Raw genomic sequence first — 21,446 nt, forward strand, 5'->3', positions numbered from 1 at the left:
TTTAGCTAATACACTGATGTAATAAAATTTGGCTGAAAAGAAACCTATTTTAGTACGGTAATCGGATATATTTTAATTTACTATGTATATTCTGTAATTTTAATTTTTGTCAATATCTTGAAATAACTTTACTAGTGTCCAGTGCTAATAGTATCCCTGTATTTTTCAGCGTAACGGAAAATCACCTGACAGTAATGACCTTTGACAGGTCACTGACTGACAGATCACAGAAACAAAACAAACTTTGCAAATCAATTTCTTAATCAAATCAATGTAAAATGTCTACTCCCTATGTAAAATTAAAGCAGCCTTTGAACGAGTATGCGTTACTATGCCGTGGTTGCTTGGCCGAATCAGGGGAGATGAAGAATATGCAGGAATGGGGCTTGGCGGACGATTTTTACAGGATTGCCGAGGTTAGTACTTTTGTTTTTACGATACTAATGCAATTTCGGCGATATAATACCTTAAAAATGGTCCACATGAGCCTGCTTATCAGACAACACAGGTTTTACAATGAATAGGTTGTTAAAACGCGTAGAAATATGTTCTAATTACGATTATTGTATTGACGTTTCAGCGTTATAGTAATTCATATGGCCTCGAAGAGACTACAGAACCTATGGCGTTTTACACTAATGATATCTGGTGACTAATTTGTTGATACTGATTCGACCATGATGAAATTTTAATACATTTTTCTTTTGTTTATATTTTAACGTTCAGTTCAGTATGGCTAGACTGATGATAATGGCACAAAAACCTATTTTTATCTACAAGGTAAAGGTTAAATTCAAATGAATGGTCTGTGTTCAAGTTAGGTCTCATCGCCCACACAACACTTGCTCTCCATAGGGCCATATTTAAACTATTTCTATTTACTTCATTTCCTTTAGTAACCTAATTAAAAACTAGTGTCTGACTAGCTTTAGTGTCAATCGTTTTCGACATAAAAATCATGTTAGGGTAAAATTCAAAAATGTGTTCTGTTAGTTGGCCTCAAGGGCACTTTTACAAGTCAATACAATGTTAATAATAACATCATATGGTGATATTAAAAATACATAGCAACATTTATAAATACAACAGCCAATACCTGGGTAAACATTACAGTAGAATCCGTTTATTATGACTCCGCCTATATTGACCAACCGGTTATTATGACGTAATTACACCACGAAGTTTGGTTTTCATATAAAATTCTTTATAAAAAAGTCGGATATAATGACTTCCCTTACAGTGACATGTCGCTTATTATGACCCATTTTTAATAAATTATGTCCGGTTATAATGACAATAGTATTAGAGACTGTTTTTACAATAAAATGAAAAAACAAAAGCATTCAAAAATTACAGATTTCTTACAGTAAAAAATACACTTGTATGTGTTATAATGTGCTGATTATGTACAATTTTGATTTTGATTTAATATGTATGTAGACATATGTATTTACTATGTTTCTGTATTAAAATACTTAAGTACATACATATTTACATAAAAAAGGTTTTTCATTTCACAAAACGTTTTGTATGACGTCCGCTTATTATGACGTGTTTGTCAATTCCTTTCGATGTCATAATAAACGGATTCTACTGTACATTATAATAATCTTTAAAAAAATAAAATATATATATTTATATATATATATATAAAGTCTCTATGGTTAAAGATACATTAAATCTGGAGATGAAGTCCCGAACGTCAGAGTACTGATACTTATAAGATTTGCAGGTGTAAAGTCTATCCAAGTGTCAAAATGAAATTTATACTTAATAAATAAATCACAACTAAACTGTTAAGCTAGTGGTAGCGGTAAGGTTCAAAAATCCTATTAAAAACATATGTTACATATATTTATATTTAATTTTTTATAAGTGAGAACCTGTAATTAGCTCTGTATCTCTATTGTATTTTATAAAAATGTTTAAAGCTGCTGGTTTTCCATGTATGTAATTAGACGTGTCCAAACCACACAGAGCGAGCATACGCGCAAGGCAATTTCTTCATGCATAAACCGGCCAGTGTAGACGTGCTTCGGCCGAGGCAGCACGTGCGTTGTGGTCGCTCTGTGTGGACCCGCTTATTAAAAAAAAATCCTGTTTCAGGTGCCAAAAAGAGACAATGTAACTGAACTTCTATGTACAAATTGCGAAGAGAGCTTGTTGCGGTGCAGGGGCTTCAAACAGCGGTGCCAGGACTCGGATGCCTTCCTCAAGGACACTGCTAAGGTAACTAGTTGTCTCTGTCTAATCTGTCTTACGCTTGGGTCAGAGAGAGGCAATGTGAGTGAACTTCTATGTACAAATTGCGAATTGCTTCTAAGGACTTTCTCAAGGATCTCAAGATTCTCAAGGACACTGCGAAGGTAGCACTAACTGTCCCTGTCTAGTGATTTATTTGTTATATTCATTAAGGTGTCATTACCGTATGACTTCTGGCCGAAGGGTGTCGTGTTTCGGAGGTTCCGGGACTGCCGAACTGCCGAATCCGACAAGAGCAGCCGATTCAACGAAGCCACGCCGTTTTTTCGCCTAAATAATGTTTTGTTGTAATTTTATATAATGTATATGTAAGTTAGTATCTAAGGTATTTTTAATATGGGCTTTGTTGCCTGAATCAAATTTTAAATAACTAAATAAATAACCAAATTTTTTAATTTTGTAAATCACATCATTTAATGAATGCTTGGGTTCAAAATTATTTTCGTTGTCTTGTTTCTATTTCTCCATAAAGTGTGACGGAGTGTAACTTTTTGTATGATATGAAACATATTTTTTGATTTTTCTCATGTAAATTATAATCTCCAGCTAGAAAGACATGCAATAGCACTTGATTTTTTTTATTCAACTGATAGAAGACACAAATCCAAGCGTGACAGAGTGGTCAGAATCAAGACAACGAAAATAATTTTGACCCGGTTACCACACTGGATGCGATTAGGCGGGTCCACACAGTGCCGCCTTGGCCGAGGCACGTCTACACTGGCCGGCTTGTGCGCGAGGACATTGTCTCTATAATACGCGCATAGCGTTGTCTCGGTCAAACAGTGTGATAACTGCCTAATTCGCCATTAGGCGGGTCCACCCAGAGCGAACATACGCGCGAGGCAATTTCCTCGCGCACAAAACAGCCAGTAGACGTGCCTCGGCCGAAAAGGCGCGCGCGTCGCGTATGCTCGCTCTGTGTGGACTCGCCTATTCTTATATTTTTAAACACATGTCGATTTTTTTTAAATGTTACTGCCCTTTTACCACTACCACCCTTATTAAAAAACCAATCTGCTTATAAAAACATCTTTTTCCAGAAAAAAAATCCAGACTCACCAGAAAACACAATAACCTGTGTCCTAAACGCCAACACACTAAACATTATCATCACAGCCCAAGACATGGAATCCAAAATCCTCCTCCCCTGTCCGTACGCCGTTGGTAACAAATGCTCCGAGAAATACTTGAAGAAGAAATATTTATATAACCATTTGGTGAAGCATCACGGCTTGTCGGAGAAGCTGGTTATAGAGTGCCGGTTTTACTGCAGCCACGAGGAGTGCTCGTACTTCGTTAATGCAGGTGAGAATTACTTTTTTTTTTTGTTGGGAACTGCCATCAGTCGGTAACGACTATAATCATTAGTCAGTTTTGATGTATGTAGGAATTGACAATAGGGTTTTGGAGACCATCGTCTCATTTAACCTCACATTAATTTTGCAGGATGTGCTTCCTTTTAAGTCGGTGTAAAGTTTTAGTCTTATCCAATAATTTTAAAGCTTGTTAGGGTGGCTTGCTCAGCGCTCAATATAATTCATTGTGAATTTTTTTATCTCTTCCTTTATGGTGGTCATATTGAGATAATCGTGTGGTTTCATCGTTTCTGGTGAACCACGGTGCGTTGACAATCACACGAAAGATGGCGTTCTGTGCTCTTTGAAGACACATTATGTTGCTATGACTAGCAGTTCCGTTCCCCATAGCTGGATCCCATATGTCCAGATGGGCTTAATTATTGCGTTGTATATGAGTAATTTGTTGTCCACTGAGAGGGTTGAGTTTCGTCCCAATAGCCAAAAAGATTTTTGTATTTTAATATAATTTCATTAGGTTTGTGTTTTATGTGAGTTTTCCATGTAAGGCGCCATTAAATAAATATTATGGGACTTTATTACACAAATTGACTAAGTCCCACAGTAAGCTCAATAAAGCTTGTGTTATGGACACATAGACAACGATATATATAATATATAATAATTTATATATAGTTAAATACATAGAAAACACCCATGACTCAGGAACAAATATCCGTGTTCATCACACGAATGCCCTTACCAGGATTTGAACTCGAATCCATCGGCTTCATGGGCAGAGTCACTACCCACTAGGCCAGACAGGTCGTCAAAACTTATAAGAACACATTCACTGCCAGCGACCCACCAGGTGGGTTCTCAGTTCGTAGGCGCTTTTCGTTACAAACCGGAAAAACGCATCGGCTACAACCATAGCGCGTAGCTCACGCTGGCAGTGAGTAGATACTTTCCAGTTACTAATGATTGCAATTTTAGTACAAAACCAGGCACATTAGGTGCTAGGTGAATCAATGAAATTGTGATTTAAAAAGTTTTCGGCAAAATTTTTATTTTTGGTACAAGCTTTTATCGCTGACTGTACTTTTTTTCCACTGGCAACTAATACTCATCGAATCAATTCCAAAAACCCCAAACACAATTAGGTAGCGTTGTTTTATCACAGAGTTCCTATATCATCTCCTGTATCCATCATCAGATCATTTCGATGGTACCATAATATTGCATTGTCACCCGACTTACATATGTATGAAAAATTTCAGCTTCATCGGAAACCGGGAAGTGGGTCAAATTTAACTTGCAATATTTGCACCGTACAAACGTAGTTACATACATATTGCAAGTCCAATAAAAGCTTGTAAAAACATAGTTAATGTATTACCGTAATTTTAAGGATTAGAAAAACCATGGTCATAATTTTGCACATTTGTTTATCACACGAAAATTCACTACGTGATCTGTTACCAAGTGGCGCTATTTGCGTCTCTTTCCTCAATATATCTAACGAAAGATACACAGGCATTACAAGAGAATGTCACTCGCAAAATGTCATGTACTTTTAAAATGCTGAGAAATCGATGTTCTGTCTTGTATCTAATGTATGAAACATCTTGGACATCATGAAACAGACTTGGCTAACAACTGATTGAGGTATAACAGTTTTGAATGATTCACGTAACTGCGTCGAAATATAATATAAAATAACTCAATCAAAACAATATAAAAGGTAATCACGGTTTATATCGCGGGCGATTTAAGTGTAGTGATTGAGGTATAGTCTGTCGAAAAACTTCAATTGTAAAATACGCGAAATTCAAATTATCTATGGGAGATAACCCTTCGCGCCTACATTTTATAAATTTTCTGGCGCTTTTTTCTACTAACGAAAATGACTTGACAGACTGTAGCTGTCTACGGAAACCCCTGAAGCGAAATTCGTAAGCGATGTTCTCGCGGAATCCCCCACATCGAGGCAAGTATGTTGTCTTGTTCTAATCTCATCTCATCTTTTTCAGGCAATAATAAGTTTTTCACCGAACGTAAATACCTAAATCAACATTACAACAAAGTACACAGATCTAAAATCATCTGTGAGCAATGTCACATGAGTTTCACCGACGCAGAATATGAACGACACTTGAAAGTATGCAACGTCACATATCTATGTCAAATATGTAATATACAGTATAAGAATAACGAGAGATTACTAGTACATTTAATGAGAAAACATCCTCAAATACACGAGAAATATAAAAGAGGGCGAAAGAACAAAATATCTGAAACGACCACAGAGTGTAAAAGAATGAAAATCGAAGAGAAACTTGAATATATCTGCGACAGTCCTAAACGAACATCAGCTACTCAAACACGTCCGGAAGAAAATATCAAAAACGACGTCAGATTACCTTCATGGAAAAGCGATGGCGAAGCGAAAACCGATGAGATCTCAACGCAAACAGTTTTCGAAGATTTACTTTCACTTAGATCTCAAACAAGCGAAGACGACTCAATATTTTTTTCAGAAACAGTCTCATTATCTGACATTCAAACTCAAACATTCCCTATAGAATTCGGTTTAAGTAGATGTAACAAGCAAACGGCTACTGAAACGCAGTCTCCTGATTTAAGTATAAAAGAAACGCAGACGTGTCTATGCCTGTATGATTCGAAGTTCAAATTTTTTGACAGCGTGTCTTCGAGTCCGTTGACGCTGGCGTCTACGGAGACCCAGACGGGAGACAAGTTTGGTGTGAAGGACGATATCTTGAGCTTCCATGACACTGAGACGCAGACTTGCTTTGAGGAAGAGTTGTGACAGTGGTCTTACTTTCAACTGTAAGTTGCATACTGTATCACTAGTGTTCGACCGAAATTTCGGTAAGCTTCGGTTTAATAGTCATGTTTCGGCTGAATGTTCGGATTCGGCCAAAAAGCCGAAACTTTCGACCGCGAGTGCCGCGATGAAACTGCATGTTCTATAGTGTCAGAATGGTCGGATCGAAGTTTCGGTTTCGGCATAAAAATCATGTTTCAGCCGAAGGTTCGGTTTCGGCTGAAACAAGAGCAAAACCGAACCTTGAGTTTCGATTACTGCAAAAATGCGGTTTCGGTCGGACACTGTTTCACAAAGTCCAAGTATTGGATAGCTAATTAACAAATAAATTAACTGCCAGATAAAACTTCCTGCAAAACTTAGCACTTTATCTACCAGATAAGCTTATTTGAATATCAGATAAGTGGCAAGTAGCTTATTCAGGACTTTACTTGGACATTGTGAAACAGGCCCTAAGTATCACATTGAAGGTCAGAGGCTGTAGTGCGATGCTTGTAGAAGCATAAAAAAATGCGATTTTCAAATGCATAATAATTATTAATATTATTATATCTGTAGCTATAAGTGAACGGAAATGTTTTAGGGGCCACTTAATAGAGAAAAGTACATTTTCATAATAAGTATGGTACAGGTAGATATTAGTGCAATACATTATGTTAGATTAATTAAACAGTAGGTAATTAAATTAGTAAGAAATGTTATGCTTTTAAACATTGTCCTAATAGGGTCAAAGATTTAAAAAATCGTATGCTTTTATCATACATTCATTGATTATATGTATAGCATGTTTAAAACCTTTTGAATGCCAGACGGCTAAGGAATATGCCCTACCCCGGTCGCCAGGTGATCGCGATTATTTAAGCGAAATTGAACTTTACGGAGTCCGGTGTAAGTCCCTATTGCATTGGCGATGCTGTCGGCTGTGGCCGTCGTTGGAGTCCTTGGCATGACTTCCCGAGGACGCCTTAGGCCCTCAGCACGCAGGGCGGAAACGTAAAAAATGCGTAAGCGTATCGTAATACGCGCGTAGAACGAGATCGCTACGAGCACGTACAAGTTCAAACGAGTCCACACGACGCGTCGTCGTAGCGTAGCGTATGAGATTTATGTCGTCATTACGACAGGTGTAGCGTAATACAGGCGTAAAAAACAAAACTTCTGACATAATCAAACAAAAAAAAAGACATCTGACGAGGAAGTAAGATCGTTGATACATCCGCCGAAGATATCTGACGCCAATGACGCCATGATTTCAACTAAGATTTCACTTATAAAACGATTACGCTTGGGCGACGCTTGGTGCTCAGAACTCTACGCGTCCCGTATTCGTAACGAATTTACGAAACGCTTATTACGCTTAGTGTTATAGGCGTTATAGCTAGTACATGGCGCTCGACCGTCACGGGATTGTAAAACGTCCACTTTTGACAATCAGTTACCGCATAATGTACGGTACCTTACAGCGCCATCTAATCAGCAAGCAATCGTGTACAATAATGTATACTAAAGTAATAGGATACACCTAATATTTATTTTTATAGCACGATTTTCTTTCTAAAGGTAAATATATGTACACGTGGCGCGCTCTTATGAGTAGGACGGTGCAGTCGTTGCTCCAGTCTAAGATCCTCAAAACGGATCGAAATATTTCGAGCGTGTATTCGACTTAATAATACGTGAGTAACCAGTTTAAAATAATTTTAATAAGTATGTTATAAATTATATTAACGTGTTAGAAAGAAACGGGGAGGGGCCTGTCCACCCCTTACCCCTTCCCAGAAAAAAGCCTTTAAATGGCTTAGTCGTTTATCAAATAGCCCCAACGATTGGGTTCCCTTTTGAATTGCTTACCCGTTCATTTGACGTAGCTCTATGAAGGAGTTTCCCTTTCAGAGATACTGCTGATATGAAAGGGTTCTACCCTTCTTAATTCAAATAATTAGGACACCGTGCTATCAACGCGCTAGACACCCAGTCCTTCACTTTAAACATAAATAAGCAAAATTTTATTATATTTTTACGAAGAGACAGTTAAAAATGGCATAAGTGTTATGATTTATATTTATAATCGATACCCCTTTAAGAGGTTAGCGCTTAGGAACGGGCATCAGCTTACCCGTATTATGATGCACTTAAAAAGCCAAATGAAAGGGTTTTAGTTAGCAACGGCTTTGGTAAGCAAAGCCTTACGAAATACCCCTTCCAAAACCCTTTAAGGGGATACCGGACCGGTCCCTGGAGACGGGTGAATTCATCATCTATATGTAATTATGTATTCCGTAGTAAATGTGATATCGTGATAAGTATAGTTAGTTTGTCCATTGCATATACAGTCAAATAATTTAATTTCAGTACCATTTCGTACAGTGTGACAATAGTATGAGGTCCCTCGACTTTCATGTTGATTGTCACTGTGACGGCTGTGTGAAGGTACGAAATGGTACTGGTTATTTTTTTGGCTGTACAGTCGCCATCAGATATATCGAAGCGGCCGAAGTGCCCAAAAATTTCTCAGCACGCCCTCTAACGCCTTGACAATAAAGGCGTGTTGAGATATTTGTGAGCACCTAGGCCGCTCCGATATTTCTGATGGCGACTGTACATAGAAAGTCAATAACAATTAAGTGTCAAAAAGAACCTAGAAGAAGTTAGTCTATTTTTTGTTAAGTTCGCTAGCTATCCAAAAACCTATGTTAAGTAATGTTTATCAACTCATTCACTGCTAAGCTACACTCGTAGCGCTACATAGTAGCATCGTTTACTCGGCATAAATGCAGCAAAATTATAGCTAAATATGTTAAAAGCGCTTGCACTTATTGTGTTTGTAAATGATAATGATGACGGATCAAGAACCAGCATGCGATTTTCGTTACATTGCAGTATTTGGTCGATCGACTGAATTTATTGTACTCTACACATCGCAATGTATGGAATATTGCATGCAAGTTGTCGCGCCGTGTAACTGGAGCTTAACTAAGGGCGTAGTCAGCCAGTGAACTGTGGATAAGGATACTTTGGGCAAGTTGATATAGCCGGAGTCCCCTGCAGACGCCGCAGAGGGGCATTGTAAGTAAAATTTGAGCTCCAGGGCCCCCCCACTGCCTGTACCTGCCTACGCCCATGGGCTTAACTAATACTAAAGATGATTACTAAGTGTCCAAATAAATGTATGGAAAACATGAAAGCTTCTGATTTGACAACCTTATTCGATAATGCAGAGAGCAGTCTGCGTGACAGACGATTTTGCTAACAGGCCAATACGTTGCTGGACATCGAAACGATATTTGAATTTGCTCCCCCGGGATGTCCCTTTGCTCCATCGGGATGTCCCTTTGCTCCCGGGATGTCTCTTTGGATGTCCTTAGGGATCAAACAAAGGATACTGTACCTAGAGGCAAATCTCTAAATTCTTAAATAACATTAAAAAAAAAGGTATTTGAATCATATCGGAGTTAGCTGTCATTTGTGCGTTCATTTCGTTCGGACTTGTCTGTACTTGTATTACTGCGAGCGAGACACCCGCGCGAATAACTATTATGATTCGAATATTAATCCAAAATTGTTTTGATGTGTACGTGTACGTTCGAATTCGCCTGTAGGTTTGTGTTTTTTACGGACGAACACCTTGGCATTATTAAAATATTACGCGAATTCTACCCTCCGCTGTCCCATACAACAATGTTTGGTCCCCGATACATAACGTGTCGACACATTTTGCATCAACGTTGTTTTCTGTCACAATTTTGATCGCAGTGTGGTCGCGGTTACCACACAGTTACCAGAAACGGGGAAGAGTCGACGCAGATGTACATACGTGTGACACCTGTATTGCCTTTTTTTTACTATGCTTTGTGAATACGGGAAAAAAAAAATAGAAAATAAAAACTTTTGTCCACTTAGCATTAAAAAACCGAAATTAAAATATGAAGTACGTAATAAAAGTACGTATTCATAAAATAGTACATTACGATACAAGTGCGAAAAATAGGAAATTCGAAACGAGTGGCGATAAATTAAAACACGACCGAAGGGAGTCGACACGAGTTGCGAATTATCTATTCGCACATGTATCGTACAACGTTTTACAGTACATATGGCACTTTAAATGTTTGACACAGTAACGTAATATGCTAATTTGCGCACTAGTGCGGTAAAGTAGCACCATATGTACTGTAAATATGTATTATATGTTCTCAACTCGCCTGCATCTTGCATATAAACCTTTTGTTTATACGTGGTGTACAGCGGTAGAATTCCGATTTCATAATTTAATATGAAAAACTAAAACAGATAAACCAAAATTTTATTTTCTTCTATTTATTTTTATAAAAAGTAAATGAATACGGATTTAATTTTTTGAATTTCATATATTTGTTTAGATAAGGGCAGTAAACCTTATCTAAATGTACGACCAATAAAATAATCTACTTAACCTAAATATTGGTCTAGTAGGCAGTACTCTAGATATATGTTTACTATATCTTTTTTGGGTCAAGGCTGTTCTCAAGTAATATGTTCCATATTTGTGATTTCGTCTCCGTGCATACCGGGGATTATCTTAACAATGATTTACATGTAAATTAAATTCAGAAATTATTCGTGCCCTTGAAATAAAATATTCCCTCAAATAAACATAATATCGGAATCCGAATACCCGAGCTGCTATTAAAGATTCCAATTTCATGCCAATTCTAATAAATTATGCTAATTTGGATTGAATCCAATCCAATGTTCTTCACTGTTAAATTGAACACAGAAATGGAATAAAGAAACAAAATACGTATTACCTATCTGTATTAACTATAGGTATCTAAATAATTTACATACTAAGCTAAAGTATTTTGTATTTAATTAGTTAAAAAAAATATTAAATGAAGCTTGGATAAATAATTACTAATTTTATGTTATAAATTTTAACTAGACTGACAACGTTATAAAAAAAGAGTTAAAAACCGGAATCAAATTTTAAATGTCACAAAAAACCAATACTTCACAGCTAGTTTCCTACTTCACCAGCCGCATTACTAACTTTGTACAAATATCGATTGAGATGCGCGCGCATCTTCTACGTTCTTTACTCATAAGTTGTTCGCGCGTCTGACCGATCGCTTGTGTAGCGAAAAGTGCCAAAAACGGCTTTGATTTAAAAAAAGTAATCACTGATTTCGAACGTACCCCTTCTATCGCTGGGCCGTTGCCCAGTGCGAATTTAAAAAGTAAAAAAAAGAAAAATGCACGCGCTCCCGTAATTTGTTTTACGTTCGACTTCTCGTGCGATTTAGAAGTAAAAAAGGGGGAAAGAAGGAATTTTTTGTATAAAAAGTTGAATAAAACTATTACAACGGCTACCTTAAGGATTTTTATTAAGCATCAAATGCATCCGGCGTTCGCTGTGAATGCTAAAAAACTTAAGCTAGGATCGACGGAGTCGGAGGACCACTTTAAGTGTGACGTGCCTATTTCATTACCAGCGCCGCCTGACATCGCGCCATGTCTTTGCCGAGAGAGTTCATCTTTAACCAGGTGAGGATATGTCTATGGTTCTCTTTAGGTCACCCACAATTGTAAAAACATTCGTAAATTGTGCGAAGGTTTGCACGCATGTGCTGTCAGATTCGCGAGTTTCGCGAATGTGTCTTGACAGTTGTACGGTCGCCCGAATGTGGTCGCGACTCGCGACCCATCGGTGGGTCGCAAGACTCGCAAGCGAAATTTGAGTGGGCCCTGGAACATAAGACTATATGCCGACCGATCGGGTTAACAGCCGGTACTAATAATATATCATGGCCAAGAGGTGGGTCCCGAAAATGGCAATTTTGTTAGGTGAGGCGGAGGTCGGAGACCAGTCGACTTTGGGAAACCCTGCTTGTACCCATTCGCGAGTGTGTTCGTCACGTCAAATATAAGATCTAGATAGTCTAAATACGATGTGGATCAGATATGTCAGTGTCAAAAGTGACGTTTCTTCAAATAAAAACGACGTATGATTGTTTGACGTATATCGTATCGAATCGGGCCGTGTGAGTCGCGTCACTCGCGTCGCTTGCGCATTGAACTACTACGACGTTACGACGCATGTTTTAATATGCTACGCGCTACAATGTGCTACGGCGTAGCACTCTCAACATAACACATCACCGCTGAGCTAGTCGTAGCCATGGATGTGGTATGTAGCGAAAATGCTTCGTAGAAGCAAAACGACTACGCGTCGTAATGGGTCGCATTCACTTGACTGCCAGTGCAGTGCCAGCGCGAGCTACGCGCTACGAGCGTAGTCATTAACACGGTTTATCCCGTTTGTGGCGAAAAGCACCAACGAACAGAGGTTCTGCAACTCTCGGCCCGATTCGAAGAATGAGATACGATAACGATAGGTGCTGGTTTAGAGAAGTTCTCATTTAGATATCATTTGTATGTCGTATATTTGACAGAAGCAGCTCGATTCGGGCAACCAATGTCACTTTGACGTTAGAAATATCGTAGATAGATCTTATCGGGATCACAGCGGTATCGAAATAAACGTCAATTTTGACATGTCGTTTAGGTATCGATCTTTCCAAGATCTTAAACGTGTCTTACAGCCTGAGTCGAAGAATGAGATACGATAACGATAACTGATAAGTTCTCATTTTTATGTCGTATATTTGACAGAAGCAGCTCGATTCGGGCAACCAATGTCACTTTGACGTTAGAAATATCGTAGATATATCTTATATCTCTTTTGACATGTCGTTTAGTTATCGATCTTCTAAAGATCTTTCCAAGATCGTAAACGTGTCTTAATCATTCTTCTAATCGGGCCGTAGCTCGTTCACTGCTAAGCTACGTTCGTAGCTGAAGCTGATAGGTAGGGCTATATGCATCAGTTTTATTATCAAAACGCGGCTTATTTCGCAATCGACATTTAGCGCCAACCGCTACTTGACACTAGATGTCACCAGCGACTACCGAAAACTGTATGCTCAACAATTTAGAACTAATATCACAAGCAGAAGGAGTTGAAAATAGAGTTCCGGTTATTCCGGTTATAATATTAGCCGAAAATTGTTGAGCAGTAGAGTTTTCGTTCATCGCGCCATCTATTGTCAAGTAGCAGTACTGATAAATCCGCTACTCGATGCTAGATGTCGACTACCAAATAACCCGCGTTTTCTTAACAAAACAACACAAAAAAAAGTAAAGTAAAAAAAGTTTAAGGAAGTGCGATAAATAGGAAATTCGCACATGTGTCGTACAACGTTTTACAGTACATATGATTTTAGATATAGTTAAGTAATGTGATAATTATCGCACTAGTGCGGTAAAGTAGCACCATATGTACTGTAAATATTATTTCATAATATTACACTGAGTGCATCAGAAGCTGCGTCGTTCACGGCCTCCACTGACCCAGTTATTTGGCGCAGTTGCGTTCCAACACCAACAACACTCATGGAGGACGCAACCTGGAACCTTTAAACGCCTTGTGACACATGCCAAACTTAAATTTAACATTATAGTACCATTTGTATAGAAATATGACGTTTATAAACGTCATATTTTCATAGAAATTAGATATTAAAAATGACATGGCCACACTGTATCATTGCAAATGATGGCATGCAGAGCTAGCTATTTTGGTCTGACTCTAAACCAGTAAATAATAAAAATAAATAAATATTTGAGGCAATCTTACACAGATCGTCCTAGCCTCAAACTAAGCAAAGCTTGTACTAAGGGTACAAGGCAACGAATCGACATATACATACGTATATAGATAAATACATTCTTATATACATAGAACACATCCATGACTTCACAGAAATAAATGCCCTTACCGGGATTCGAACCCAGGACCATTGGCTTCATCGGCGTGGGGTGACACTGGATTTTCGGGCGCTCTCGGCTCAGCATTGCTACGAACAATTATTAGATTATGGGTTGGCAAAACAGATAAGATAGACTTGAATTTTGAGAACCCTAAATAGCCGAAAGGGATAGTGCCATACATCATAAAAGGACAATATGATTCGTCCCTGAATCGCTGTCAAACATCGGTTTTGTAGGAAGATACTTTTCTGTACAGGAGTCAGGAGTAGCGGAAAGGCTGCATTAAATTTAAGTGAAATTTATACGGTAACATTTCAGAAACATTTCCGGTCAATTATGTAATTTTCAACAGTTGAAATATGTCACCATTAAGGAAATATGTAAAATGTTTCAGAAATAGCCAATCGCTACTCCCAACACAGGCAATTCTTTGCTTACCGGGCGGCTCCATCCCCTAAATCATGGCCATTTGTATTTTAAGGAAATAAAGAATTTTGTATTTGTATTGTCTTTGTTTCCACGTTGCCAAATGTATTGGTTCCACACCCGGCTGGACCAACGGACGCGCCGAGGTCGTCGCTCGCGGAATCAATACTCGCAGACTGAGACTAGAATGAGGTCAGATGCGGATGTAGCGGCGAGAGCCTGGCAAAACAAATGAAACTGATAACTGACCACGCATATGTAAGGTCAGATGAGTTAAGGGTTTAATTTGCTCATGGCAAAACGAAAATTATAACGATTCCATAAAGTGTTCTTCTTGCGCCGGTGGTTACCCTATTCACCTTGATATAGTGTTTCCTACCTTCATAAGGCAACACAGGGGCGCGCACTTCATAAAGACAAAAAGACACTATCGTACTATCAGTACTCGTTTGTTAGTCGTATACCTCGAAATCAAAAAAATCCTTGTAGCTTTTCACCTATTCGCGTTTCGCCGTGATAGCGTATTTTGTTGTAGTGTGTAATATCGGTGGTATATTTTGTTACTCGCATATATTTTAAATAGATTTTTACAACAGTAGCAAATTTTGATATAGCGGCAAACTAAATAGGCTATTTAGTTAGCCGCAAAATTTTTTTGTTACATTTTACCTGGGTCGCATATTGTTGTACTGTATTGTATTAATCGTAAAAAAATGGGCTATATCACTGGGATATAATAAAAATACTGTCACTTATTGACCTTATTGTTACAGCCATACATTAACTAGCTTTGGAGAATTTGTTATTTAGGAAATCTACCTCTAAGGTTATATATATCACACTCAAAACTAGGAGATAAACTACAAGTGCGAAATGCATTTACAATACAAAACTATAGAGGTATAGTGCTTAAAGGAAAACTCGCGATATGTAATAACGCATTACAAGCAAATATCTATCGAGGTGAAAAGCGACTACAGTGAAGAAAGGCAGGGAAGTAAATATACTATGAATTTTATACACCATTGTAATTGGCGACTAGAAATCATACTACAAGAAAAAAAATCTATTCAGAAATTATGAGATCGCGGCAAAACGCGAATAGGTGAAAAGCTACAAGGAATTTTTGATTTCAAGGTATACGACTAACAAACGTCAGTACTCTACTAGTATAAACGTAAGCAGAAAATTTTAAAACCTAAAAACCGCTCCATCTATCGGTTAATAGTTGTGGCTATGTGTAAAATATCGACGATGTTGGCACCTTCGCATCACGCGGCACTAGCGCCGCTGCGTGGTTTATACGGCAAAGACAGAAAACATTTCAGACTAAGCTTTTCTATGTGTGCGCGCGGGCAACGAATGGTTAAAACATTAGTGCAAGCAAAATACAATGAAATTCATGTCATAGGCATCTCAGTCACACTTATTGTTGTGCGTGAGATGCCTAATCGCGATTGTCGAGGTCGTATTAGAAGTAAATCAAAACAATATCAATTTGATGAATCAGAATCTACCCCTGTACAAGAGAACAGCCAGACGTGAAATAATTTTTCTCAAGCTGAAATGGAAACTATACGCTCGCGCTTGGCCCGTTCGCTCAGACTCAAGTCTGACCATTTATTCCTAAACATTATTGCAACGAATGTCTAGTTCATTTTTGTTGTTATAGTATGAATTATTTGAAATTACGTTTTTGGGCTCGGTCACTAATCTGGTAAACAAAAGGTATTGTTTCCTTTATGCAGGGATTTTACTGCTATTGCTAATAACCCCGACATAATAAAATAAAATAAGTACCTGGAACAATATAAAAAGCAAATTTACTATCCTATTTATATTGTTCAAATTCATGAAACAACCCTTTGTTTTGTTATCTCCAAAAAAAAAAAAAAACAGATTCGGGACCGAGCCCAAAAAAATCATCTAAGGTCATTCGTATAGATCGTGCCATTCACAAAGACGCGCGGCTTGACTCGTACAGTCTTATATCATTTTATTAAAGGTTAGATTTGACAATGCTGCGCGTCATCGTGAATGACACGAACTACTCTATAGTACAGTCACGTCTGAAAATATCGATACGAAAAATGTGTCAAAAATATGGATACACTACCTTAATACATGGGCAAAAAAAGTCGTGTATACATATTTTGGCACTTTTTTCGTACCGATATTTTCAGACGTGACCGTACAATAAGCCGAGTGTACGTCTTCCGAGCAGGCACTAGCTAGATAGGATAGGATACATAGTCCGGGTAACCGAGACACAGGTATCGATTTATCACATCTGAGAGCGTCGACCTGTCTTTATTACCCGTAATAATGGTACCGGTTACCGTAAAGACCGGTACCGAAAAGAAAACATTAGTGGCCTGGCGATAAGGCGTGTGATTTAGAAACTTCTTTCATCGTGAGGAAACCGGATTAGTTTTAATAAAAAAAAGAACAGATCAAAAGCGATCTATATCTTCTTAGTAACATTTTAGCCTTAACACTACGTTATATATGCCTATATATCTACTAAGAGTTACCAATAACTACTCTTGTCCAGTACCTAATGAGCCCTAATATATAAGGGCTATTTTCCCCTGTAGGTTGGACGTTGGAAGACTTTCGTAACAGCTAGTTAGTTCCTGTGCCAATGTTTGGGATTAGGCTTGCGACTGTCAATGCGGATTCGAGAAATGTCTTTATTAGGAGACCACTGAATATTCTTAGTATAAATTGATTGAGGTCAAATTTATTACTTATATGTTATTTTTGTTGACTGGCGGCGACTGGTCTGGCCTAATGGGTAGTGACCCTGCCTATGAAGCCGAGAGTTATATCTAACTATATATATGCCCCTCCCCTTGGCCATCGGCCATATGAACTTCTTATTTTTCGAGCCCATTTTCGTTCTTTATATAATAATTGTCCCTTACATAAATTTTGGTGCGACCGGCGGCGGCTTTACTGACCCAATTATGATGGAGATTTCCTGAGCAAGGCGTTCACCATCTTTATCCTCAGATTTCTCATCTTCTGACATCATTGAAACGCCGACTTGCTTCAAGCAATTTTATTGTAGCAGACCATTTTTCTAAGAGTGCGCAGAGTTCTATACGAAAATTTTAACCACCGTTCATACTCTGCGTAGTGAGTTTATAGGTCATCTGAACAAAATATTGCATGTTTCATACATTCCGGCTGATGTCATGCCGCTGATTTCTATGGGACAGCCAACTTTTTTTCCGCAATATCTGCATTGGCTCGTTAATAAAATTTGTTCAGTATGACCTATAAAGTCACTACACAGAGTAAGTATGAACGGTGGTTAAAATTTCACCCTGTATTTTAAAATTGGATAATAGACACTACAATATTATATAAAAAATATTCTAAAAACATCAACGAGCACGCTCGATGAAAAATTCTGTTAAAAAGCTGTTAAAAGGTTAAGATGCCGCAGGTGACTGTACCTAACTACGTAGATGAACAGTTGAACAGTGAGTCAGCCTGCGATCAATAGTTCTCGGACTATTGCCAACTACCTTAACAAACCGACTACTGCGTTCTAGACGCGACGCCCTTCGAGCCCATCCCTTTTCTTACTTCATAAGCAGTGTTTTACGCCAAGAGGGACTTAAGAACAAAACACTTTGTTGATTGTTCCAGGATCCCATCGTTAGATTTCGATATGATGTCAAGTTGACGAGCGTACCATCAGTGAGAAACTCTTACACCATTTCAAACAAAACATTTTTTTAAATCGGTATCCACAAAACTGGGAATACCATTTTGGAGAACAATCTTTATCAAAGGGTGTATGAATCTGGTACAGAACGATCTAAGCTAGACCCTTGTAGATACCCTGGTTTGATTCTGGGAACCTCGCTAGAAAAGTGTTTGTCTCAGTTTTCCGAGTCCGGTCCGGACACATCCCTACAAACAAGTTTCTGTGTATGATGGGTGTTAAACCGTCAACACTGTGTGTAGGCTGAGGCTATCAGAAGCCTGATGACTTGTCTTATGTGTTCTTAGGCTGCGTCCAGAATTCGGATTTGAGAAAAAATATTTTTGGTAGTTTGGGCTCCATGCACAATTTTTTTTATTTTATTTTTTAAATATATAAAAAATGTATAATTGTTGGTGCAATAAAGAATATTTACTTACTTACTTACTTACTTATTATAGGACATTATTACACAAATTGACTAAGTCCCACAGTAAGCTCAATAAGGCTTGTGTTGAGGGTACTTAGACAACGATATATATAATATATAAATATTTATAAATACTTAAATACATAGAAAACACCCATGTCTCAGGAACAAATATCCATGCTCATCACACGAATAAATGCCCTTACCAGGATTTGAACCCGGGACCATCAGCTTCGTAGGCAGGGTCACTACCCACTAGATCAAACCGGTCGTCAGATCACAATGGACACATCAATTAATCGAATGTAAACTGTCGTGAGACATTTTAATATTAAACTAATGCTAATGACGCAGCGCAGAGCAGTACGCGAAGCACGGCCGTCGTGAACTCTGCTCGCACTGTAAGTGCTTGAGAAAGGAGACCTGGACTCTCTGAAACATGTCACGCGAGTGACTAAAAACACGTGAGTGTAAACCGTAAAATTATATAGTTTAATATTTTACACATCAATTGTTTGTTGGCAGAGCTTTTATCAGACAAAGCAACCAGTGTATACCACTTTATTGATCTCTGCCTTGCGTAGGGAAAGGAAAGTGAAAGCACCCATGAGGCTGACATGTTCACTTAGTGTGTCAAAAGCCTCAATAAAAATCGGTCTCTTCACCGATGGATGGCATACTGCTTAGATAAGTCTGACAGCCAATCATTGGGCATTTACAATACTAAACAAATCCTTTTTATTGCTCAACCTCAAAATAAATTTACAGGGGAACACACATAACACATAAACTTCACTCTTTTTGGTTTTGACGGAAGACCAGCGTTAGCCTCAAAGAGCATAATTATATTATAATCACTACGTTTTAAGAGACGGGACTCCCATACTAGCGAGTGGAATGGAATCAATTTGTTAACACCGTGCTGGTCCCCATTTCGTGGCTAATATGTGTCATGCAATGTAATGTTATGTGTAAGTTTATTTTGTGTTCTTTTTTTTTCTGTATATACGAGTATCAGGCACGAATAAACTATTTCTAAGACAGAAGTGCCCCTAGTGTAAATTTAGTCGATAGCGAAACGTGACGTCCGCGTTTGCATTAAGTCTCATTTTGTATGGGTTTTTGAACAGCGCGCCAAGCGGGACATTTTGGAAAGTCAAAAATCTCATACAAAATGACACTTAACGCAAACGCGTACGTAACGTTTCGCTGTCGAAAATATTTACACTAGGGGTACTGGTTTTACACTAGGGGTACTGGTCGCCTTATCGTGTCCTTACCGATCAAATACATTTAGCCTACGTTCAATCATTCGTGATTTTACTCACCTTAGAAGAGAAGATTGTCCTCCAGTCAAACTTGGAAATGATATCCTGCCACATTGCAAGTGTATCAAGTACATAGGATGTCTTCTAGATAGGCGCCTTACGTGGAAAACTCACATAAAACACAAACTTAATGAAATTATATTAAAATACAAAAGGCTGTTGGGACGAAACTCAACCCTCTCAGTGGACAACAAATTACTCCTATACAACGCAATCATTAAACCCATCTGGACCTATGGGATCCAAGTATGGGGAACTGCTAGTGATAGTATAGTTTCTATTTTCCTCCGTGAGCTTCTACGGATTATCGTCTTATCTATTGTTTAAAAACCGCAAATGCGCGTGCCACTATGAAAAAATGGTCAAGCCACATAGGTAGCGTTTATTGAATTACTACTCTATTGAGCACGGAATAAGATTCATTATGAACTAATACAGAATTCTAACAGAATAGCTGTCTGATCTCTATTGGTGCGTCTAAGGTAGGCGACTAAACGCTCTCAAACCAGCTTAACTTGTGACACTGCGATCCGAAACAAAGATACGTATTCGAAGACCTCGCTTGCACTGGTAATGCGAGCGCACGGCTAGCTAGCGCCAAGGAAGCAATGTTATGTTTCTCGAGGAGCAGGTAAAAAACAGGGCCGGATTTTCACACAAATATATTTGGGTGGTTTTACGTTGTTTAATTTAAAGAGATAAAACATAACACTATTTAAATAGTAGGTACACATCTAACAGAATGGGTTTGTGTAATTACAATAATGTGTACATAATGTGTCTTTGAAGAGCACAGAACAGAACGCCATCCTTCGTGTGACTGCCAACGCGCCGTGGTTCACCCGAAACGATGAAACACGCGATTATCTCAATATGACCACCATAAAGGAACTATACACAGATTTTAAAGGAAGCAGATCATGCAGAATTTAATGTGTGGTTAAATGAGACGATGATCTCCAAAACCCTAATTAAAATTTCTACATGCAACAAAACTGATTATAATCGTTACCGGCTGATGGCAGTTCTCAACAGAAAAAAAAACTCACCTTAGAATCCTTTTTAATCCTTTTCACTGCTCACACTGCTGCTGTATACTGAAAAAATTACGCGTGCGCGCATTTAGTGCTACGCCGCACCGTAGCACGCCGTAGCATGTCGCAGCCGCAGCACGTAGCATGTTAGTTTCTCGTGGCGACAAATATGACGTAGAAGCTTTGCGAGTCGAGCATGCCAGAGAAAAGACTTATGTCATATATGTCAGTGTCAAAAGAGACGTTTTTGTTTGAAGAAACTTCAATACATAAATCGTATCTTAGCAAAT

The 21,446-nt window shown here is 38.3% G+C and overlaps 2 protein-coding genes across 3 annotated transcripts in view; both read left to right on the plus strand.

Moving 5' to 3' along the window:
* Window positions 1-248: 248 nt before the first annotated feature.
* LOC133532597 (uncharacterized) lies at window positions 249-9,708 on the plus strand. 2 transcript variants are annotated; one of them, XM_061871347.1, is made up of 5 exons: window positions 249-416; window positions 2,107-2,229; window positions 3,306-3,570; window positions 5,594-6,413; window positions 7,972-9,708. In XM_061871347.1, the coding sequence occupies exons 1-4, from the start codon at window positions 279-281 to the stop codon at window positions 6,391-6,393; spliced, it is 1,326 nt and encodes a 441-aa protein (XP_061727331.1). In that variant the 5' UTR covers window positions 249-278; the 3' UTR covers window positions 6,394-6,413; window positions 7,972-9,708. The 2 variants fall into 2 exon arrangements, with proteins under 2 accessions (XP_061727331.1, XP_061727330.1); XM_061871346.1 differs by having other exon boundaries at window positions 5,594-9,708.
* Window positions 9,709-11,418: 1,710 nt separating this feature from the next.
* Window positions 11,419-21,446, plus strand: part of LOC133532485 (uncharacterized) — a 45,700-nt gene continuing 35,672 nt past the window's right edge. The window contains 1 exon segment of the mRNA XM_061871183.1: window positions 11,419-11,934. Coding sequence (XP_061727167.1) covers window positions 11,902-11,934 — 33 coding nt within the window. The 5' untranslated portion in view covers window positions 11,419-11,901.

Source organism: Cydia pomonella, chromosome 27 (assembly GCF_033807575.1).
Source record: "Cydia pomonella isolate Wapato2018A chromosome 27, ilCydPomo1, whole genome shotgun sequence".
NCBI lineage: Eukaryota > Metazoa > Arthropoda > Insecta > Lepidoptera > Tortricidae > Cydia > Cydia pomonella.

What these genes read in the sequence shown, in the direction of transcription:
- LOC133532597 (XM_061871346.1), top strand. Translation starts at nt 279, where the DNA reads ATGTCTACTCCCTATGTAAAATTAAAGCAGCCTTTGAACGAGTATGCG. An exon ending in TCCTCAAGGACACTGCTAAG is followed by an intron (nt 2,230 to 3,305) that starts GTAACTAGTTGT and finishes ATCTTTTTCCAG; the next exon opens with AAAAAAAATCCAGACTCACC. An exon ending in CTCGTACTTCGTTAATGCAG is followed by an intron (nt 3,571 to 5,593) that starts GTGAGAATTACT and finishes CATCTTTTTCAG; the next exon opens with GCAATAATAAGTTTTTCACC.